Source organism: Rhea pennata, chromosome 15 (genome assembly GCF_028389875.1).
Source record: "Rhea pennata isolate bPtePen1 chromosome 15, bPtePen1.pri, whole genome shotgun sequence".
NCBI lineage: Eukaryota > Metazoa > Chordata > Aves > Rheiformes > Rheidae > Rhea > Rhea pennata.
Genome location: NC_084677.1, coordinates 16,489,898 through 16,512,700, shown reverse-complemented (window position 1 = coordinate 16,512,700; position 22,803 = coordinate 16,489,898). Strand labels below are relative to the sequence as shown.

Here is a 22,803-nt window from a genome sequence, read left to right as displayed (position 1 = left end):
ATGCGTGAGCAAAACTGCACCCGCGAAACCCCGGGCGGATCAGCCCCGCTGGCTCGGCCGCCCTCGGCGTTGGCGCCGCAAGCGGGGCTCGGGAGCCAGCAGCGAGGCTTCGGCCGTGGCGCCGGGCGCGAGGCAGCGGGAGCCGTCCCGGGCCGGCCGCTCGCGCCTCCCGCCGCGCGGCGAACGTGACCGAGGTGAGGCGGCGGCTAATTGCTGCAGCGAGGCAAGGACTGTTTGAGCAGCTAATTAATTCCTCCTAATCAGCCCTCGATCTGTTGAAAACTGCATGGCATTATCTCCTCTGCTGCAACACCTTGATAATTCCTGCCCGCGCGGCCTTCGCCGAGAACATATTTAAATAAACTCAATAGAGATTTCAGACAGATAGCAACTATAATTACCAGCTTGTACAAATTAAACCGCGGTTTGTTCTGTTCTTTTTCTCCTGCCTTCGCTGCCCAGAGCTCCTGCTAATCGTGTTCCTGCTGCCAGCGGCACGCCGGTCCCCGGGGCGTTTCGGCACATGCCTTCGGAAAGCCCGTGCCGGCGAGCGGCGGGAGCAGTCCCGTGCTCCGGCTTCGTGCATGCACACTGGGCAGTGGCGTGTTTGGAAAAGGATAAAAAAATATATATTTATGTATCAGCCTTGCAGTCTGAAATACCACGTAGGGGAGATGGCAGGATGCTCCTCGGGCTCGTCCCTGCACAGTTCCCCCTCCCCGTCTCTCCCCAGCCAGGAAATCTAGAAGAGCAACGCTTTCCCCCCCGGGAGCACGCGGACCTTCGCCTCGGAGCTCCCGGGGCTCCGCCGGCGCCGCGGCAGCGAGCGGTCTCGGCCCGAGGGTCGGGTGCCCGGCTGGCTGTGGCCGCGGGGACGGCCGGATCCGGCGGCTCCCGCGGGCAGAGGCGAGCGAGACCGGGCGCCGCCGGGACCGCGGCGAACGCGCGTTTGCGTTGCAGCCCGCTGTTATTTCCGCTCGGCGCCGCCTCTCCTTTGCCGCTCCCGGGGAGGGTTCGGGCGCCCGGGCATATCTATTTCCTCCCTGGCTTTTAGATAAAGCTTCGAGCAAGGTCGTTTTCTGGCGCCCGAGCAGCGACGGACGGAGGAGAACGTCATTCCGCTTTACCAAGGGAATCGGAGAGAAAAAAAAAAAAGGATTTTTCCCAGCGGAGGAACGATGCCGATCGCCGCGGGTGAACCCGGGCTGGCGTCGCGTTTCCTGCTCTCTCTGGGGCGAGCGCCCGCGGCAGAGCCCTCCTGCTGCCTCGGGGCAGCCCTGGGCACGTGGCGATGGATTCCCACCAGCCCCTTTGGGCGACAGACCTGCTCCCGACCCTAATCAGAGATAAAAGGAGAAAGCACAAGCCCGTGTTCACGTGCCTTCCTCATCCCCCTTTGCAAATAACCTGGCTGAGGAAAACATCTTGCTTCAGCCGAGCTAATGGCTTGGTCTGAGCCAAGGTTGGCCCCATCGTGGCCACAACCGCAGCCCGCTTGCGGCTGAACGAGGAGTTCGACGTCTCTCCTAATGCACACCACGGATAACCCTGGCCAAGGACCTTGCTGCCAGCAGTTTGCCCAGCGCAGAAGCGTCCCAGATCCGGGCACGCGTCCCTGCTCTGGGGCTCGTAGCGCAGAGCATCGCCCCGTGCTGCCCTGCGGGTGTGCGTTGGAGCGCCCGGCTGCGGCGCGCGGGACGTCCAGGACGCGGTTTCCCTCGGGGACGCGGGCGCTGCAGACCCCCTGGCTGAGCAAACGCCGGCCCGCGCCGGGGCTGCGGCGGCGCGAGGACGCAGACGGGCCCGGTCGCGTAGCGATGCAGAACGGCTCTCGGAGCGGAGCCGCTGGCGCGTCCCGTTTCGCTGCCCACCCCCGGGGCGAGCCAGGTGCAAACACGCAGCGGCACAAAATCGAGCGGAGGCTCTGTTTCCGAGCGGCGCTGGGCACGGCGACACGTGGCGCGTTTGAAAGCCGGCTTCCTCGGACGGCAGGCAAAAAGGAAAAAAAAGATTTCCCTGAAAGAGACACTAAATATTAACGAGGGCACGTTGCCTGCCACGCGCGCAAAGCCACAAAGAGCGTTTCCCGTTGATGCGCCGCTGAAATTGCTTTCGGAAGGGATGTTTGTGCCCCCCCCCCCGGGGGACGAGCAAACGCCGACCGTCTCCGTCCCCGTCGCGGGCGGCCGCCGGGACGTCTCGCTGACGCCCGCGCGCGCGGGGGAACGGCTCGGGGCGGTCGATCGTTGCCGCATTGCCTGGGGAGCGGCGCGGCGAGACGCCCCGCCGGGCGCGGGGGCCGGGAGCGTGGTTCAGGAACGAGCATTGGGGGAGATGTTAAAAAAATGCATGTATTGCTTTCAGCCATCACCAGGTTTCCTAAAGTGAAAGCACAGAACTGGGAGTTTGGGGAAAACAGGCTCGAATTTCTTCTGTTTTGACCCTTGGGTAAGTGGTGAAACTTCTCGTTCGCTCCGTTTGCGAGCGGGGAGGAGAGGAGCGTGCCGGCGGCGGGAGCGCGGGCACCGAGATCGGTTTGCGTCCATCGCGTGATAAATAAATCAATCAGTCAAAACCAGATCGTCTCCTCGTTTTCTAAAAAAATGCAAAGCCGCCTGCTTAGCCAGGGGTCAAACGAGAGCTAATATTAGCCAGAAGTGCCTAAAATTAGGACATCCTGCCCCGCCGGGTTTGGCGGCCTCCACGCGGGCGCCTGTCGGCCGCGAGGCTTTGCACCGCGCTCCCGGGGAATCAGGGAATTGGTATAAATAATCGGCGTGCGGCTGCGTTTTCCCTCCCCGCCGTGACTCAGTCACCTGCGCGGTCACTTCTTTCGCTTTCCAGAGCTGGTGGCTCACCCTATATTTCTTTTTCCACTCGCACGGCACTCAGGCAGAAGCTCTCATTTTAGCAGCAGCATGACGCACGATGTTTTAAATTCAATTTAGAGTACGAACCATTTATACCAGCCAGGAAAAGGCAACGAAGCGGCGCTCTGCGTCGTGAGTGGATTTGTAATTTCAGGGCAATCGTTGCATAACTAATCGAATCGGCCCTGGGCGCGTGCGGTCGGCGTCCTGCTCGTCGGCGGTTCGCATCGCTTTCCGCAGCCTCCCTCTGCCCGCAGCGCTTCGCTTTTTGCCTCGGCCCGGGCAGAAAGCAAAGTCCCGGATGGAGCCAAGGAAGCGCCACGCGTGCTGGGGCTCGGGGAGGGCGGGCTGCGGGAGCTCGCGCGGGGATGCTCCGTCGCCGGCGTGTGCTGCGCAGCTGCTCCGCTTCGCTTTAGGGCCCGATGCGGAGCACCTGGGCACGGGGCCGGCGGAGGGGATAAATAGAGCTGCCCGGGGTTCAAGCAGCCTGGGCACTGTGGTGGCTGCAGTGGTGCTCCCTGCCTTGCTGGGTGCATCTCCTCCAAACCGGCTCGTTTTTCCCAGGGTTTTGCCTCGAGCCGTGCCGCGGCTGCAGCTGCTTCCTGGCGTCGTCCCGGCGCCTCCGCCCACCGCTTTGCTTTTCCGTCGTCTCTGCAGGTGGCCAGATGGGAGCACAGGACGCGAGCGCTGAGCCGAGCCTTCGGCTCGCCGCGGGCCGCCTGCTACTGCCTGGGCACCGTCATCCTGCTGCTGAACTGCGTGCGGAGCCACTGGTAAGGAGCTGCTGTGCAGGGGCGCGGGGGCCGGGTGCAGCCGCGTCGGGCAGAGCGAGCGCTCGGCGCCCGCCGAGCCGTGGGGCGTCCCGGCTCTGCTCTCGGCAGGCCCTTCCCCTGCCCCGCTCGCAGCCCCGGCAATGGGAAGGCTGTTTGCATGGGAGGGATCGCATGGAACAGCGTTTTTTCTCTATTTTTAATTTTTTCATAAAAATTAGAAAATAACAAAGTGCCGAGTTTCCCGTGCAGAAGAGCAGGGATTATCCGCACGCTTAGCAAGCAGCCTCTCTAAACTCTTATCTGCAATCTGTTTAAATGCTGCCTGTGCTGGCTCAGTAGTAGTGTGCGACTGATGCCCCGTGTGCCACGGGAATACGTCCTGTGACGTGCTGAGTGCAGTGAAGAGCTTTGCTGCGGAAGGTTTCCTCAGTGCCAGCAATTTATCTGTGATCTGATAGGTTTTTATCTGCAGCGCGGCTGGTAGGGGCAGGCGCTGAGTAAATTCCCAGATTCAATTATGCCGGGGTCAGAGCTAATGGGTTGTTTAGTGCTTTGGGTAATTTCCCAGGCACAGAGAGCTCAGGTTGGAATTTGCACGTGTATTTTCGGGCTTTGCCTTCCTAGAAGGGGCACCGGGACCTGCCCTTGCTGCCGCCCGTCGCGGGAACCGGTGCCCCAGAGGCAGCTCTGCCCCGAGTCCGGGCCCGAAGCTGGCTGCGAGGTCGACCCCGAGGGCTGGGGCGGCACCGCCTGCCCCTTGGCTTTGGAGGAGAGGTGCCGGCGGAGGGGACGCGTCACTTCCCGCGGAGCGCGCGCGAGCCGGCCGCGCTCGCCCCGACGGACCGCGGCTGCTGCGGGCTCCGCTTGCAAACGTGCCGCTCGCTTTGCCCCGGCGTTTCAACGCGGCTGCGTTATTCCCTTGCCTTCCCTGGGTGCTTGGGGGCCTTTTACGTGGGTGGGGGCTGCCAGGGCGTGACTGAGGAGCCCACGGGGTATCTCTTAGTTTTTTTTTTTTTTTAAACCCTGCTTCCTTTACTTTCTTTCTAAACTGCCTTTTTGAAAGACTCCAAGCCAAGGGAGGAGGGGAAGTGAGAGCAAGCGGAAACTCAGCGAAACGGCTTGATGCCCGTGCCGAAAACGTGCAGGCAGCGGGGCCGCCCGTTCGCTTCGCCGCCTGCCCACTGCCGGCGCCTTCCTCGCCCCATGCCATGCACAAGCTGTTTTGCAAGCGGGGCGGCTTGGAGGGAAGCGAAGGGCTATCGCGCCCTCGTTGGGCAATTAGATATTTCCCAGCTCTGAGCTCCGTTATCAGCCTCGGCTCGTTTCTGAGAAGCAATCCAGAACGACCTGTGACCAGAGGGGACCTGCTCGGTCGGCTGCGTAAGACGAGCATCCTTAATTGCTTTGGTGCAATGCTTGTTTTCGCTGCAGCCCTGCTCTCCGCACGAGAAGCGGGGAGCTCCTATCACGGCGTCCCTTATCTGCAAAAACAATTTCTGAACTCTTGAACCGCCTGAACTACGCTTGCGGCCCTGGAGGTTTATGACTCTTATCCGTGGGACACGGGACGTGACAACCTTTGCCGTCCTCCGAGTGTGCATCCGGCGCCGTGCTCTGCCGTGGCGGCCGAGCTGCCGGTTGCTTTCCCTGGCGCCGGCCGTACGGCAGCGCCGCTGCCCTCCGAGCCGATCCGCGCTCCCCTTTGCAGCCCTCTTGCAGGAGGCTGCGCCGACGTGGATCGCGCTAAGCTTGCGGACTCGCTGCGTTCGAGGCGTCGGAGCGTTTCCCTGAGCTGCGAAGCAGCGTGCGCGCCCTTACAGGGGAGCTTTGCCGACGGACCTCCAGAATCGCGGTTTTTCCCTCTGTCGACGCGTGTGAAGTTGCAGCGGGGATGAGCCCGGTGGAAAGGGCAAGGGTGCCGGAGGGACGAGCATCCCGCAGGCTGCCATGGAGCCGTGGCCGCGCGGCGAGGCGGGCTCCCGACGGCAGCCTGGCGCGGCCCGAAGGGGCCAGCCCCCTTGCAGCCCGCGGTGAGGGGCCCCTCGCGCCCGCGGCCGGGGGACGGAGCCGCCGGCGAGGCTGCAGGCGGCTCCGGACTGACCTAAATAGCGTGCAAACCGCAGCAGAGCGCCGCCGCTATCGGCGAAAGAAGCTGTGAAGATGATGACTGGGACAGCAATCGGCGGTATCGGCAGGGCAATTTTAAGGCTTTTGTTGTTGTTTTTAAATAAACAAGTTCTTCTGTTGCAGCCCGCTGGTGACGGCGCTTGCTGCCGGGAGCTCTTGGACGTTTTACCCCAGTTGCCTGCTTTGGCCGAGAGGAACAAAAAAGCCTGAAAGTGGAGCGAGGCCGCCGGCTCCCCTGTGTTCTGCTTCCGTCCCGGCTTTTGGGGACAGGCAGAGGGAGCCGCGACCCCGTTTCCTCGCCGGGGTCTCTGCGCTGCTCGGCAGGGGAAAGGGGTCGCGAAACGCAGCTGCTGCAGTTCCCCAGGGGGGCCAAGCGCCGGAGCTGGGGAAGGTCGGAGCCTTGCTGGGTTTGCTACGTTTATTTACCAGTTCGAAAAGCCCCCGCGTGCATCATGCTTGATGCAAGCAGAGAGTGTGCTTAGGAAGGTATAAAATATTACTGGAGGGAGAGGTGGTCCGTTCCCTCCATGCAAGCGCCTCCCTCTCCGGCTGGAAGCCGCGCGGCGGGGACGGAGCAGGGCGTGCGGCCAAGGGCGGCTCGGGAGGGACGACGGGATCGGCCGGGGCGCGGGGGAGGCTCCGCTGGAGCGAGGCGCGTCGCGAGCCGCTCGCCCGGCCCCCGGGCCGGCCCGCCGGCGCGAACCGGGGCAGCCTCGAGGATGCGGGATAGGAGCTCGGCGGAGCGGAGAGCAGCCCCCGAGTGCTGCGCTCGCGCTGCAGCCCTCTCCGGCCAGGCGCCGGCTCGCTGCTGGTCTCCCGGCCCGGGAAACCATCCCTGGCTCTTTTTTCCCAGTTGCTCTGGGATGCCTTCCCAGCGCTGGTGTGCTGGGAAGAGCTTCCAGCCTAGCGAGGAGTCCAGCCCTCGGGGCGGCTCCCCGCAGCGTCGCCCGGGCGGTGCGGCAGCACGTGCTCGGCTCCCGAGGAAAGGGAGCTTCCCGGGAAGCTCCAGTGCGAGGGGCGAGGTGTAAATCAGTGCGCTGCTCCAGCCTTGCCCTCTGCAGCCCGTTGCGTTTATTGTGTGTTTTGCATCCTTGCCCCAGCCCAAAGGGAAGATGAAACGGCTCGCCCTGGGCACCTAAAAAACCCCAATGACAGAAAAAAAACGCAGTCAGAGTAAGCGCCAGAGAAAACAAAATTATCATCCAGATCCCTAAACCTTAAGACTTAAATACCATTTTGGAATTTACTCGGGGCTCGTAGCTTGCCGTCCGGTCCCTGAGCCGGTCCGGGCGACAGGAGGGAGCCGCCGAGGCATCCTCCGCCCGGGCAGCCCCGCGGCTCGCGGGGGCGGCGTTGAGGAGTCCTGCCGTTAACCGCCCTCCCCGTCTCTCCAACAGCTTCACGGAGGCCATGAAGAGCCAGCCGAAGCTGGAGGGCTTGGACTGCCGCTGGGGCTACGTCTTGGGCTTGGCCATCCTGGCCGTCGGGACCTTGTTTGTCATCTCCAGCTTCTTGGCTCTGGGCTTCGTCGGCACCTTCCTAGGTAAGGGCTGCCGGGACGCGTCCCCCCCGCCCCGGCGCTCTGCCTGGCTCCCCGGGGCGCGGAGCCAAGCGCGAGGCCGGACTAACGCAACAACACGCGTGGCATTTATAGTCTTATTTATAATACAGTCTGGTGGTGAACCCGACGCCGACCGGGCTGGACCCCGGGCGAGCCGGTGCCCGCCGGCTCGGGGCGCGGGGAGGGCGCGTGGCCACTGCCGCCATCCCCGCAGGGACGTGCCGGAGACGGAGCTCCGCGCTGAGCCCCGGCCCGCTCGGCGCACGTGCCGAGGCAGGGGCTCAGTTGCTCTTCCCTCTGCAGCAAACCCGATGGGCCTCGACAGATGCTTTTATCTGCTGGTTTTTGGCAGGAAGCGTTTTTCGCTGTGCCTGCTTTCCCATTTGGAGAGGAATTCGATTAGCGCTGTTGACTTTAAAAACAAGCCGGTATGTGCGGAATTCGTAAAAATAAGAGATGGGAACAATAAATATCTAAGGAAAGGGGCAGCTCCCGCTGGCTGAAATAATCCCAGCCCCAGCTTTGACATGCGTTTAGCCTGCGCTTTTGGAAGTGCTTTACAAACCAAAGTCAATTAGCTCCCACGGCGCCTCCAGGAAGCAGAGGGAGGTACTGTGCCCGCCTGGTTTTCAAGCGGAGTTGCAAAGAAACTGTTTGAGTTGGCCAAGATCCAGCAACCAGAAATAGAGCCCAGGACTCCTGCAGGGCGGGTTGGCGGGTCCCGGGGTGTCACGCAGGATGTTCTCCTGCTTGGGACGCCCCGGGACCCGCAGCTGCCTTGAGCAGCGTCCTGGAGGTGTGGGAGAAGCAGGGTGTCCCAGCAGGGACTGGACTTTGGACTCCGCACAGCGAAAGGCCACGTTTGTGGACAGGAACCAAGGTTGCACCCTCATCCACCTCCTCTCACCGCCTGAGCCCACGAGAGAGCCCATCGCGCCTGAGCTTTCGGGTCTTTCCGAAAGCCCCGATGCCAAATCGGGAGAGGTGCCAAGACCGGGCGCGGAGACGGCGTCCGGGCTGCCCGTCAGCTCCCTCCTGGGTAACGCGTTGGAGGCTCGCAGCATCCCCTCGGCACGGGCGAAGCCGCCCGGCGGGAGCAAGCCGCTGCGTGCCACCCGTTTCCCGCGCGGCAGCGCTCGCCCCGGCCTCCGCTGGCAGCGGCTGTGCCCGTTCCCTTCATCCCTGGCAGCCCGACCTCCTCCTCCTCCTCTGCAGGAAGGTCCTGGCAGCTGTCCTGGGCAGTGCTTCAGAGCCTCCTGAGGTTGCACCTGCTGGAATATAAAAAAATATTCCAGCCCCGTTATTATTTTTATTTAACTGTGTGGATTCAGAGGCAGGGTTTGCATCTAGAAGAGCCGTGGCGGCTGGCACGGGGCTTTGCACGGGTTTCCACCGTGCGAGCACGGTTCCGGAGGGGAGCGGTCGGCCCCGGAGGCGGGGGCGGGCAGGGCGCACTGGAGCGTTTTGGCACGCGGGACGGCACGGGAACGGGCTGTGGCCCGGGCGGGGGGTGCTTTGTAGCAGAACCGCCTCGGAGGTGTCTTGCCAAGTGGCACCGAGAACATGTAATACAAATACCAGGCAATTATCTCGCTTAGTGGCCTGTAGTTAAAGCCCCAAAGCATGGTATAATTGGGCAGGCGCTGTTTACCCTTAGAAATAAATGTTTTTGCACCCTGTGAGGCCAAAGAAATTGCGCTGCGATCCAGGTAATAATAATAACCTTGAATGCTTTGCGCTCCTGTAACGCCTTTTATCTGGATTTCCAAGCACTTTCTCAACGTTCATTAATGCTGGCCACCCCCGGCGACACGAGAAAGCCCCATGTTACGATCGGCGCGCAGGGAGGGACGGGGCAGGCTCGAGGTCGGGGAAGGGCTCGGGAGCAAAGCCGGCGTGCGGCTCCCCGGCCCGCCGGGCAGGCACAGTCCTGCCTCGCTGCGTTCTCCGGGCTCCGGCACCGCTGGCCCGGGGCGAGGTCTTGGCTGAGCGCGGTGCAGTCCTTCCCTGCTTATCCTGTGCTTTTCCAGGCTCCCTTTTGGGGTGTAGGGTGCAGAGATTGCTCCGCTCGCTCCGGGTGACGAGCGCCTGTTGTCACCCGCGTGCTGGCGACTGTGGGTTTCGTAGGCAGAGGCAGCTGCAAAAATATTCTGCAAACGTGAAATTCTGAGCGCCGCTCTGAGCTGCGGGAAGGGGCAGCACGGATGGAGGGCGTGCGGTGGTGGTCCGGGGGATAACCCTGAGCCCTGGGGGGGGGGGGGTCTCAGTTAAACAGTTTTATTCCTATGCACTTTTGCCCCTTGCTAAGGGGCTTCGAGGGGTCGGTGTTGGAGCGAGCGAGGCCGAAGCGGCCGGCAGCGCTCCGCGGCGCCGCGTGCCGATGAGCACCCATGAGCCCGTCCCGGAAAGGCCGACAGACCCGGAGCCACCCGCTCGCCGCTGCTTTGTCGGGGGGTGGCCCCGGCGGGGGCGTCCCCGCGGACGTCCCCCCGGGAGCCTCCGCGCAGCCTAACGGGAAGCCTTCTGCTCGCCCCGCAGGCGACTACTTCGGCATCCTGATGGAGGCGAAGGTGACGAGCTTCCCTTTCAGCGTCCTGGACAACCCCATGTACTGGGGCAGCACCGCCGTCTACCTGGGCTGGGCCCTCATGTGAGTACTCCGGCTTCGCCTCTCCGGGCTGTTTTTATTCCGAGACACGTGCAAAACCTTCTGCTGCCGCAAAAGACTCGCGGCGTTCACTGCGGCAAAACGAGCGCCGGGGAGAGGAAACGCCGGCGGGTGATCCGCGGCCGAGTGGAGTCCTCGGCAGGCTCCGCGGGTGGAAAAATCCACAGCCGGGGCCAGACCCGCGCAGGGGGTCGCGCAGCAGGGGCGGCGCACCGATACCGGGGCTCGGCCCGGCCCCGTGATTACCGCCGAGCAAAACCAAAGCAAGCGGAGGCGCCTTCCCCCCCCGCTCCCGAAACGCTCCTCGGGTGGCACCGCGCAGCTCAACAGCCTGCTCGGGAGGGAACGAATAGGCTGTAACGTAGCAGCAAACGAGCAGTATACCCTGTATATTGTGTGTTGGGTTTAACGTGGCTTTATTTAATGCCACTTTTTGTTTATTTGCTCAGGAACACAAACCCTGGCTGCGTTATGCTGGACCCACAGAGCAACGTGGGCTTTTATCACTGGTTATTTTGCACAGGAGCTCCCAAGTGTGACCGCCTCCCTCCTCATTAGGAGGGAAAATGAAGTCTGCCGCCGCTGCTGGGGCAAATCCCTGGGACGGAGCGGGAGGAATTTGCCCGTGAGCGGCCCGGGCACGCTCCGCGAAACCCTCCGCGCGGCGTTTTGGGCCGCTGCCCTTCCCTGGGGTCCCGGCTCCCGGGGCCCTGCCGTCGGAGGGGCCCGCAGCGGACCGCGTTTCCCCTCGTTTCCCCTCCCCTGGCCGCCCGTCGCGCTCCGTCCCGCGGCATCGGAGCCCGGCGGGTCGATTCACTCCCGTCTCCCGGGGCGCATACCGCATAAAGTGAGCGAGCCTGGCGGTGCACCAGGCAGCCTGCCCTCGGACCGACGGCCAGCGCTGAAAGCATCGCTTGATGCAAAAACTTCTTTTTTTTTTTTTTTTTTTTTTTATCTTCCCCCTTCCAGGATATTACAAATATATCCCAGGCTCGACGCAGGGCTGCTGCGCAGCCAAAATAAACTTGTTCACAAAATACGCCGAAGGCGGCATTTTGACCCTGTTTGCGCACAGCGAGTAACAGGGCTTTTGGGGGAGTGGATTCCCCCGCGCCGTGCGTAAGGGGAGCGCGGGCCAGCCCTGCGCCTGCTCTCTGGCTCCGCGGTGATAAATGGAGTTTCTCCAAGTAACTTTGGATCTGGAAGGGCCGCGGAGAGGTTCGTACCCGCAGGTTGGTCGTGGCTACAAGCTGGTGCCCTCTGCGGGGGGCTGGAAGCCGGAGCTGCCCCTCGCCGTCCGAGGACGGCTCTGATCCCGCGGTCCACGGATGGAGCGATGCTCACGGGCCCGCGAAGACAGCGGCCCGCCAAGGGGAGAGGAGGGGGGCGGCAAGGAGCCGGGACCAGAAAACCTACCTGCTCGAACCCCCGTCCACCCTGCTGCAAAATGAGCCGTCGCCAGTAAGTAGGTCAAGCTTGTAAGAAGGAAAAAAAAAAAAAAAAAAAATTTACCCAAATGCTTCTCGTCCTGGTCAAGCATTCATCAGCTCCTGAAAGACAAATCAAGCATTAGTTGTGCAGGGATGGTTCTGCGTATCTTTGGATGGGAAAAATGTTTTAAGTCATGGCAACAAGCTGTGTAAATCAGAGCTGGCACCGCAGCCAAATGACACAATTAGAGGTCTTGCTGTCAACAAACAATCATGCAAATTTGTTCTCCCTGATACAAATCAAGGAGGAGACATGACTAAGCATGTAATAGCGGGCGGCCGGGAGATGAAGAAGTTGCCTGATGTTTCCTAATGAGGAAGAAACTTATTGCAAAAGAGAAACAGTGGAAAGGTGAAGCTTCGCGCGCGGCTCTCCAGGAATCGGGGCGTCCCGGCGGCTGGCCGGTGTGACCCCCCCCTCCGACCGGGGCGGTCCTCGCTCCGTGCAGGCTGCGAGATGTCTACCCCCCACTCCCCGCGTAGGCAGAGCGCGTGGAAGGGCCGTTTGGCAGGCGGGACGTGCAACTGCGGGTGAAGCCCTGCTCGCCGAAGGAAGGGGGAGGCTGGCGCCCGGGGACGGGTGCGCGGTGGCCCCAGCGCCGAGCCTCGGCCGTCGCCGGCCCGGAGCCGCGGGCTCGGACGCGGCCGGGGGAGCGCGGGGGTCGTCGTCAAAGCAGAAGCTCTCCCGGCGGAGACGTGCGGGGATCTCGCTTAAAAGAAGCCACCGAGGTCGGCTGGGGAAGCAGCTCTGCCGAGTAACGTCTAAGCCAGCTAACGTTGAGCGCAGGACCCACCTCACGGGCGGGAGCGCGCCCGCAGGGCCTCCAGCCTCTCCGTTCTCTCTCTGAACTGCGCCTTGCGTGAGCGCGCGTACTTACCTCTCCTTTCCTTCCCTTGCAAAACAGGCACGCAAGCCCAGCTGGCCTTTTGCTGACGGCTGTAGTGGCAATTTCCTACACAATTGCAATGCTGTACGAGGGGTGAGTAGCTCCGCGAAGCTGGAGAGCTTCTAATTATTGCTACCATCTTTGATTTCCCGAGGTTTCCGGGAATTGGAAAAGCGGGCATTTTTTTTCCAATTAATTCAGTGGGGGCGAAGGAAAACACGTGACCGCGCTCTGGTCGTTTTGATAACAGGCAGATGCCACTTTAAAACTATCTGCCGAGTTCTAGGAAGGCTTTTGCGTGCGTTTGTTTCTATCGAAATGAGATTTCTCCCCTTCGGGGGGCCGCTTTGGCCAGGCGAGAGCAGCAGGGAGGCCGCTGGGGCTCGCCGCGTCCTCCGAAGAGGCTCGGCGAGAAAGAGCTTGCGTCTTGCACCCCCTTCGCTGACGTTTTGCACCGCGATAGCCCCGCGGCCCTAGTCCGAGCAGCCCCAAGTTATTCCCAGAAGCAGCCGTTGCGTTGCCGACGGTGAAGGGGGTTTTGCACTGGCGGGAGAGGAGAGGGAGCGCGCGTGGGCAGAGCCGGCCCGGCCGAGCCCCGGCGCGCTCGGCGCCGCGATGCGCCCGGAGCCCGAGCCGGGGACGGCCGCGGCGCGGGGCCGCTCGTCCCGCCCGGAGCGGGGGGCACGGTTTCGGGAGGGGAGCAGAGAGCACTTGGTTACCTGCGGTTTGTCTTTGCTCCCCGCCCCGTTGCTGCCCCCGAACCGCAGCCCGTTCACGGAGGAGATCTACCGGCGGAAGGGAGCGGAGAGCGAATAGCGGCAGGTGGGTGTGCGGAGCGCCCAGAAGCTCGGCCGCCGGCTCGGCTCCTCGCGGCAGCTGCCCGAGGCCGCGCGCGACCGCCCTGGGCCGCTCCCCGCGGGAACCGCTGCTTTTCCCGGGCTTCGGCGCCCCCGGCCGCGGCAGCCGGGTCCCCAACGGAGCCTCGGCTCTTTGCGAAGCGGAGCCTCGGCCGTGCTTTCCCGGTCCCCTCCTGCAGCAGGGCCTGCCCGGAGCGGCTCCTGGCCGCGGGGCGAGCGGGAAAGCCGCGGAGGTGGCCCGAGGGACGCCTCGCCGGGGCCTTCGGGCTGCTTTTTGCTGCCTGGCGGGGTCATGGAGGGGGTGAAAAAGGCACTTTTTTCTTTTTTTTCCTCTTTTTTTCCATGCAGCAGGGTCCCGTTCCGGCCCCGCGAGCTGGGATGTGAAGCACAGACGTCGGGACTCGGCTATTCCCAAAGATTCCCGGTGCCAGAACCTGTTCCAGAGGGAAGATCGCAGGGGCGAGGCGGCAGGCCCAGGCTGGATGTCTAGAGCTGAACAGCCTTAGAACTGAACTGTAATTGCCAAAAAAAAAAAAAAAAAAAATCGAAAAAAAAGAAAAAAGAAAAAAATAATAAACCAAGCGTAAAGCCCCTGGGAGCGGGTGGCGGAAAGGGGGAGGCGGAGGAGGAGCCAGGAGTGCTCGCCCCTGCGGGAGCCCCGGCTCTCCCCTCGCCTCGGGGCCCCCCGCGGCCGTCCCCGGTCAGGGGCCGGGGCGGCCGGAGGAGCGGTGTCGAGCCGCGGCGTCCTCGCCGTCCCGGCGTTGCTCCGTCGGCCCCGGCGTCTCTTTTCCATCGGGCCTCGTGGCTGCCGCCTTCGCCTTCCCCTGCTTCAGAGCCCGTGCATGAGGATTTTTTTTTTTTTTATTTTAATCGCCGCCTCCGCGGCCTTCCTCTTGAAGACCTGGGCGCAGCATTTTATTTTTAGGTGAGTTTCCCCCTCCCCTTCGCAGCTGGGGTTCACAGGCGGAGGCTGAGCCCTCGCAACCCCCCGGCCAAGGAGCCCCCGCCTTGTGCAGATGGTTTACATCGGAGTTGCCAGTCCTGGCTCAAAGTCACCGATATAAATAAATTTAGATAGGTAAAATCAGTATTTACAAAAGAGACAGTTGCTTACTCGAGCCGGTGGAGCCAGCCCGCCTTCCCGGGCCCCCGTGAGCTTGGCACGTCGGGTCTGTTTGTAGCCTTGGGGGGGAAAAAAAAAACAAGAGCGCCAGCGATAACCCGCCTTCGCGCTCAGCGCGTCTCTCCGGAGCAAACAGCCGTGCAGGCGAAACTGGTTAAATCACAACTTCTCCCTGGCAGGCGCCGCCGGGTCACCGGGTCCATGGCCGCGGCGCGTCCCCGGCGGGCAGCGGGGGCTCTCCGAAAGCGGCCTGAGCTTTACGTGGGTTTTTTTTTTTTTTCTCTCCCCCTTGCACCCCTTTGGCTTTTGCAATCCTCCCGGGTGCGCGGTTGCTCGCAGCTCGGCGGTGCCGCGGGCGCCGGCGTTGCGTGCCGGTAACGGGGAGCGAACGCGTAGCGCGAGCCGGCGGGCGCTTAGTGCCCCGTCGGAGCCGGCGAGGGCCGGAGGAGCGGGCACGACTCCCGGCGGCAGCGTGGAGTGGGGGGGGGGGGGGGAGCCGGGGGTTTGCTCGGCGCTGGCGCTTGCTCCCGCTCCTGGGGCCGGTCCCCCGGGGCTGGGCTGGGATTCAGGCAGAGGCGGCTTTGCCCGGCGCTGGCGCTCGAGGGTCCGGCCCGAGCCCCCCGGCAGCCCCGCGAAGCCGCGGCGGGGGACGCGGTGCCCCGCTCTCCGCTGCAGACCTCTTATTTTTCTCCTATTACCCTGGCAGCAGCCGCTATTTCCATGGGAACCCTGTCGGGCTCGGCAGCAACGCGCCCGTCGGGGTCACGGAGCCTGCCGCTCCCCCGTGCCCTATATTTCAGGCCCGTCGCTGCCCGTCTCGGGTTGCAGGTGACATTTCTCCCTAATCCCGGGGAGGCTGCCGGGCTTCGGATGCGAGCAGAAGGTGTCGGAGTTTGGGTGCGCGTCCCGGCCGTGCAAGCGAAGCACGACACGCCGGACTCCAGGCGCGACCGTCACCCCGAAGCGGGCTGAGCCGCGCTCCCCGAGGCCGCGGGGGGCCCCGGTGCCGCGGTGCTGCACTGCGAGGGGGAGCGGGGCGAGCTCTGATTTCCTGCCGCTGCCCCGAGCGCGGCCCCCCGCCGAGCCGAGCCGTGCCCAGCTCCTCCGTCTAATTTGGGTGGAAACAGCCGCGAGGTTGCAAACCGCTCAGGACGCGGGGGGCTAGAGCCGAGCCGCTCTCAGCTGTGGGCTGATCTACATGTCGCGTGATGCTGTCGAAGCCTGGACTGTCACTGCGTGCTCAGCTCCTGCACGTGTGTTTGCTCAGCCGGTTAAGGAAATCAGAGGCACTGAGCCATCGATCGGAGCACGTGCTGCTTCCCCTGGCTTTGCACTGAGATACCGAAGCTGAGCCCCTCTTCTTTGGAAGAGTTTATTATTTGATTTGCTCCTGCAAGCATGTGAGCCAGGGCCTTTTCCCTTTTTGCCAGAGTTTTGCAACACGTGTGAGCTGCAAACGCTGTTTTGTCAGCAGCAGGCTCGATGCAAAGCCTTGGCCCTGCTGCTCCTTGCAGATCAAACCCGACAGCTAGTTTCAGTCCCCCGAACGGCAGCGGGGGGAAAGGCAGCGCCCGAGCCGAAGCCCTGTCGCTTCAGAAAGCGCCGCGCTCGTCGTGCAGCGGCGGGGAGCTTCGTGGGCCACGGGCGTTACAGGCCACGGGGAGGAAGGAGCAGCGTCCTCCTCGCTCCGTGCCCCGGCCTTCCCTGCTCCCCCTCGCCTCCGTGCACCGGCATCCTGCGCCCCAGCTGAGACCCACCACTCCACCGTGGCCAAAAGGCCTATCGTAAAACCAGCAATGCCAGGCTGGAAACCCATCCGTGCACAGCCACCGGGCTCTTTGCACAGGCAGAAACGGAAAAACTTCCCAGGGACCGGGAAAGGTGGGAGGAGGGAGCAGAGGCACAAAGTCAGGAGCCTGCGGCATGGCACAGACCCGCTCCGCCGGGCACGAGGCTGCCTGCAGGCTTCGCTGGGGACCGCATTGCACCAGGCGTCTAGCTGATGCGGCCGAGCGAGCTATCGCTGACTCAAGGAATTGGGGATTTGAGACGTGTCTCAGGCTTTCAGATTGTCTGTTAATCAAATCCCAAATGCTAAAAGGCATCAAGATACAAGGAAAACTATTGCAAAAGAAATAGAGGGTGGAGGAAGGAAGCAAATAAACCCCCCCCCCCCCGATCCCCAGTGCCAGAGCAGCTCGCTTCTGCATTGTAACTCATCTGGGAAAAATTATACGTTGCAAATTACGTGCTTCTTTTGAAAAGGCTTAAAGGAGATTTAATAAAATGAGACAAGCTAATAATATAGGGAATGAATAGGAACCCTGAATGCTGCATCTTGTATTAATCAGATGCTTTTCCCCAGGGGACAGAGCAAGAGCTATAGCTAAACCCTCCCTTCCCTTCCCTGCCCAGCTGCTCCCCAATTCCTTCTGCACCTCTCGCCTCCCGGCCGTGAGCAGCCCCCGCAGAGCCGACTCCAGGGTGCAGCCCCTAGGGAGCATCCAGGGCCGTGGGTCATTGCTTGGGGTCTCCCACCTCGGGAGGGCGGCGGGGTGGAGAGCCGCAGGCCGGAGGAGGTGCCTCCGGCAGATCCCTCCACCCGGGCTCTGTCCGCGGAAGGGAGCAGGCTGGGAACGGAGGGCTGATGAGTCCGGCGTCCAACCGCGGGTCAGTCTCCAGAGCCCTGCACAGTCCAGCTGTTTGCAAGCAGCTGTTGGGAATCCAAACAGCCTCTGACTGTTGTTTGCAGCCAGGCTAAGGAGAGGGATCCCACGGTGCCGGGTGCTGCACCCAGAACAGGGAGGCGTCGCTGTCCCAGGCGGCTCTCCGGCACACGGCCCCTGCTGGGCTCAGGGACAGGGGTTTGCTGGGGAGGTTCTGCATGCTCACAAGCCCCAATCTGCAGGGAAAAAAAAAAATAAATAAATAAAAAAAGCGCTGTGCTAGGTGCTCTGCAGAGGCCAAGCCTTTCAAAGGACTTAAGGAGTCTTGACAGCAAAGATAACCAGCTCATGCCCAGTCTGCTCCTCTCCCTGGCCTGTGCGAGGTCCCTGGGTACTGGGTGTGCAGAGTCGGGAAAGGCACACATGGCTGTTCCACCCTGCTTTCTCATTGCTTCAGCCCGGAGGAAGCAGCCATAAAGCAAAGGCCAGCACAACCCTAAGGTGAAGACACTGCTCAGCTCTGGCAGCATGCTCAGGACTCAAAGTCGTGATCTGATGCACTTGTTCTTTCCCGAGTATCCCCCCAGGTTGCCTATTTCTGGGCTCGACTGTGCAATGCATGTTCATGCTTTCTGGTACATTTTGCTTCCTACATTTTTGCAGAGGCTGGTATTACTGTGAGCTCTGTTTTCTTCTGCTTGCACAGTTCGTCCAAGCCGGACCCTCGGGAGCTGCATGTTCTGTAGCTTTGATGTTTGTGTGACTTTCGTGGAATTTTCTTACCTGAGCCGACTTGCTCGTGGCTGGCGGTCAGCTATTGTGCATTGTCCTGTGGCTGGAACACCCTGGGGGTGCTAAGGGGGAGCAGAATAGCAAGAAACTTGGGCCTGATATGTGCTGAAGATGTTCAATTCCGCAAGCAGCATCTGCAGTTGCTCGGAGTTTCGTGCACAGCAGCCTGCCTGGGGCTCTTGCTGCACCGGGCTGCTGGGGGGAATGAGCAAAGAGCCTAAACTCCTCCACGTCAGAGCAACCAGCAAAGCAGCCCCGCAAATGGCAGGGTCAAATTCTGGCGGGCGATACAGCAGCCATGGGGGAGAATGCCATTTTACCTGCCTGTGCTTCAGATTCACGGTATTCGGGGAGCCAGGTCAGAAATAGCAGGTGATTTTTAGCAGTGAGACTCATAACCGTAGGAAGGCTCTGCCTAGCAGCGAGGTGGACTCTTTATCATCAATCAACAGCAGCCAGCTCCTGGCAAGTGTGCTCCAGTTCCATCAGGAGACAAATTTCTAGATGATCTTGGGGTAATCAGACTTAACTGCTCGTAATGCTCCTTTCGTCAGGCTCTAATGACCCTGCAAGAAGCTGTGCTCTGGGATCTGGCAGGCATTGCACAGCGCAGTTCCCCCGTCCTCTGCTGCTGGGTGCGCCCCCCGCAGCGCCTGCCTGCCCCAGCGTCCCCAGCAACCCCAGCAGTGATCAGCTCTCCTCCGCTCCCGGGCCCCGCTGCTGGCATGCTCCCAGCAGGGTGGCTCCAGTCGCGACCCGCGCCTCTGAGCTGGGCCCACGGGATCTTGGTGGCATTGACTGCCTGCAAGGCGGCATGTGCTGCCTTTCCTGTTGCCAACGAACCTTTTAGAGGAAGCAAATGGATTTTCCATTTGCTGAAGCTGGCCAATATAAGATGAGGCTTTAAGCAGGCTATTTTTACCCATTTCTAGCACTATTAATAGTTGTACAGTTAAGAATAAACTCTAATCAAGATATTTGATTTGTCTGTCCCTCAGAGGTAGACATTTCCTATCTCTCTTGTTGTTTTCCCCAATTCAATTAAATGATCTTTTCGTTATTTTGGGGGGGGTGCGTTTGTGCCTTATAATCAGCCATTAAACTTCTTCGCTGTCTCACATGCAGATCGATAAACACGTGAAACAGCCGCACTGTCCCCGAAACCTCCTTGTAGCCGCTGCCGCCAGACAGGCCTTTTCCCTGCGGGCAATGACGGCTGCAACGAGGTGCTCTGTTTCGCCCCGGAGGCGAACTGCAGCTGCTTCGGAAACCCTTGGACGGTCCGAAGGCGAGCGCACGTCGGGGGAGCTGACAAACCGGCCCGCACCCCGTCCCCGAGGCGTGCCGATGAGGTGCCCCGACAAACCAGCCCCCGTACCGCAGCTGAGGCCCCTCTGGGCGCTGTGCCCGTGCTTTCGGCTCTCCTGGGCCCCGGGTGAGCATCCCCCGTGGCGGAGCTTTTCCCTGCTAATCCCCCCCCCCCCGCCCCTCGCCCGCCCCCCGCCCGGGGCCGCGCTGCCCGCGGCGGCGGCGCCCTCGCCCGCCCCCAGCGGCGGCGCCCGGCGCTGCGGCCCCCGCGACGGCCGCCCTGGGGCTCGGGGCAGGCGGCGCGGGGGGGGGGGGGGGGGGGGGGGGACCAGGGCTCGGGTTAGGATTAGGACTCGGGTTAGGGTTGAGGGTTAAACCGATGCTGTGCAATCCCCCTCGCCCTCTGGCTTTCTTTCATTCTTTTTTTTTTTTTTCCCCAAGCATAATTTCTCCGTTTTGCCTTTTTTTTATGTAACGCGGCGGCCCGGAGAGGCGCGCTGCAGAGCCGGCTCTAGCCCCCAGCTGGCTTTCGGCACCGTTTTCCCCGGCGATGGGCTTCTCCCGGGGGGGGGGGGGGGGGAAGCAGCGGTAAGAAGCCGTTCTTTAAGGGGCACCTCGCAGTCTCTAGCCAAGCAGCTGGGTTGCAAAGGCGGGGAGCTGCCCGATGGGACGCTGTCTTGATTTTACTCCTGTCCCCTGCTCTGTACATATGAAATATATATGTATATAGTGTCTTCTCCGGTCTTTTCTGCTTTTCTAATCATAGATGCTTTCCTCATCCATAGATAAATGTCTTTTCTGCCTGCTCGGAGTGTGTGCAAGGACACCCACTTTTGCATAGTGAGCAAGTGCAAAACGAACCCAAACCACACGGGGATGTGACTCCCTGCACCCCCGCACCCCCTGCCCCTGGGTCTCTGCCGCCGCACTGCCCGCGCCGCCCGGGCACCGCGTCCTGCAAAGGGGTCCTGCCCGCGGGGACCCCCAGTGCAAGAGCCCTGGGATCCCTGCACCCAGCTGCGCAGCACCGGGACCCTAAACCCGGCTGCAAACGGGCTGCTGCGCACAGCACGGGAACCCCGGTCCGCGCTGCAAAGGGGCCGCCGTGTAGAGCACCACGGCCCCGAACCGGGCTGCAAACGGGTCAGCTTGCGCCGCGCGGGGATCCCGCTCAGGGCTCGCTCGCAGCGCCGAGTCCCCAGTGCGGGGACATAAAGGGACCACGTCCAGAAAGCACCGGGAGCCGGAACCGGCTGCAAAGGGGGTCGGCTCGCACGGCACGGGGAGCCGGAACCGGGCTGCAAAGGGGTCGGCTCGCACGGCACGGGGAAACGGAACCGGGCTGCAAAGGGGTCGGCTCGCACGGCACGGGGAAACGGAACCGGGCTGCAAAGGGATCGGCTCGCATAGCACCGGGAACTAGAACCGGGCTGCAAAGGGGGTCGGCTCGCACGGCACGGGGAGCCGGAACCGGGCTACAAAGGGGGTCGGCTCGCATAGCACGGGGAGCCGGAACCGGGCTGCAGAAGGGCCACGGTGCAGAGCCCCGGGACGGAGCTGCGGGCTGCGCAGCGGCGGCAGCGGGGCTCGGCGCGGCTCGGCTCGGCGCGGCCCCGCCCGCCGCCGCCGCCGCGGGCCGTGACGCGCCGCGGGGCGGGCGCTGCGGGCCCCATAAAGCGGGGCGGCCGCGGCGGCGGCGCGGAGCTCACGGCGGCCTTTGCTGCGAGGGGCTGAGCAGCGGGCAGGCACCGCCGTCCTCCTCTTCCTCCTCCTCCTCCTCTCTCCGCGCAAGCTGCACCCTCCGCCGGCTTCAATGAAACTGGCAGCGATGATCAAGAAGATGTGTCCGAGCGAGGCCGAGCTGAGCATCCCCGCCAAGAACTGCTACCGCATGGTCATCCTGGGCTCCTCCAAGGTGGGCAAGACAGCGATCGTGTCGCGCTTCCTCACGGGGCGCTTCGAGGAGCAGTACACCCCCACTATCGAGGACTTCCACCGCAAGTTCTACAGCATCCGCGGCGAGGTCTACCAGCTCGACATCCTGGACACGTCGGGCAACCACCCCTTCCCAGCCATGCGCCGCCTCTCCATCCTCACAGGTACTTGGCTGGGGAGAGCGAGGAGGAAGGGAGGGGGTCGCAATTACTAGATCCTGGGGTATCTTGGCCAGTTTGGGGATGTTTTCCCAGCTGCAGGTGGAGGAAGTTGGGATTTTGTGTGTGCGCAGGGTGGGCAACCTTGCTTGCTGCACGGGGTGGACAGGAAGCACTGCCTGCTGCCTGCCTCTCTGGTCCCCCCATGGGGGTCCCTGTGCATGCCCCCTTCCCTGCGCCCATCTCACGTCCCCTCTCTGTCCCCAGGCGACGTCTTTATCCTTGTGTTCAGCCTGGACAACCGGGACTCCTTTGAGGAGGTGCAGCGCCTGAAACAGCAAATCCTGGAGACCAAGTCATGCCTGAAGAACAAAACCAAGGAGAACATAGAGGTGCCCCTGGTCATCTGCGGCAACAAGGGCGACCGGGACTTTTACCGGGAGGTGGAGCCCCAGGAGATCGAGCAGCTGGTGGGGGGGGACCCCAAGAAATGCGCCTATTTCGAGATCTCGGCCAAGAAGAACAGCAGCCTGGACCAGATGTTCCAGGCGCTCTTTGCCATGGCCAAGCTGCCCAGCGAGATGAGCCCGGACCTGCACCGCAAGGTCTCCGTGCAGTACTGCGACATCCTGCACAAGAAGGCGCTCAAAGGCAAAAAGCTGCTCAAAGAGGGGGGCCGGGGCAGCGCGGAGGAAGCCTACGGCATCGTGGCTCCCTTCGCCCGGCGGCCCAGCGTCCACAGCGACCTCATGTACATCCGGGAGAAAGCCATCGGCGGTGGGCACGCCAAGGAGAAGGACCGCTGCGTGATCAGCTAGGCGCCCCGTCAGGCACCGGCAAAGCGAGCAGGAAGGAGGGAGGGGGGGAAGATGCTCGTTTCCTAAGTGACTTTGGTGAGACAGGAGGGTGGGCAGGCACCCACCCGGGCAGCGGGGGGATTTGCCTCTTCCCCAGCCGCCCTCCTCCGGAGGCATCACTTTCATCGGCTCCCTCCCCTGGGGCATTTTTGGGAGAGCGGGCACACGGCGGGGGGCTTTGGCTGGCAGGAGAGGGGTGCTGCTGGGAGCATCCCCTCTACAGGGAGAGAGTGAAATGCTGGCCTGCAAGGTGGAAGGATGTGTGCGGAGGAGACAGATCTTGTTTCTTACCCTTCCAAACCATCCAGCCTCTGGCCAGGGCACCGCATTCAGGAGGGAGGGCAGAGGCCTGCCAGGGCCTGCTTTGTGCTTTTGGGGCTTTTTTTTTTCTGTTTTAACTTGAGAAGCTGTGCACGGACTCTGGCTCTGTGTCGTGTGTTTGTCTGTGTTTGCAAAAGCACGTGCAGAAGACACTCCTAAGCTGTAAAGACTTTGCAGAGTTACAGCCCTAATGGACCAAAAAGTGACTCTTGTTTACATATGTCTTGTCTGATTTGCAAGATCGGGGTGGGGGGGGGATTTTTTTAATGAGAAAACAATAGGCACTTTATGTAGGTATTGTTTGTCACGGATATGAACAAAAATCTTCAAGTGTTTCTACAGTGGGTGAAACTTGATGTTATATTTTTTCTACAAAACAATAAAAACATTTTTAAAATGATACTTGTGGG

The 22,803-nt window shown here is 62.1% G+C and overlaps 2 protein-coding genes across 7 annotated transcripts in view; both read left to right on the top strand.

Annotated features, from left to right (window-relative positions):
* The window catches only part of PEMT (phosphatidylethanolamine N-methyltransferase), a 28,749-nt gene extending 14,429 nt beyond the window's left edge, over nt 1-14,320 (top strand). For 2 of the 6 annotated variants that reach the window (XM_062588511.1, XM_062588508.1), the window contains 6 exons: nt 3,528-3,643; nt 7,168-7,313; nt 9,870-9,981; nt 12,395-12,469; nt 13,144-13,198; nt 13,582-13,670. In XM_062588511.1, coding sequence (XP_062444495.1) covers nt 3,528-3,643; nt 7,168-7,313; nt 9,870-9,981; nt 12,395-12,469; nt 13,144-13,192 — 498 coding nt within the window. In that variant the 3' untranslated portion in view covers nt 13,193-13,198; nt 13,582-13,670. Of the gene's footprint in view, nt 1-3,527; nt 3,644-7,167; nt 7,314-9,869; nt 9,982-12,394; nt 12,470-13,143; nt 13,199-13,581 lie in introns of all 6 variants that reach the window. The other 4 variants (XM_062588510.1, XM_062588506.1, XM_062588509.1 and 1 more) reach the window with 3 other exon arrangements.
* A 6,516-nt stretch (nt 14,321-20,836) lies between these two features.
* RASD1 (ras related dexamethasone induced 1) lies at nt 20,837-22,793 on the top strand. The gene is made up of 2 exons (XM_062588237.1): nt 20,837-21,221; nt 21,483-22,793. Exons 1-2 carry the CDS (start codon nt 20,936-20,938, stop codon nt 22,031-22,033), a joined length of 837 nt encoding a protein of 278 aa, XP_062444221.1. The 5' UTR covers nt 20,837-20,935; the 3' UTR covers nt 22,034-22,793.
* The last annotated feature ends 10 nt before the right edge of the window (nt 22,794-22,803 follow it).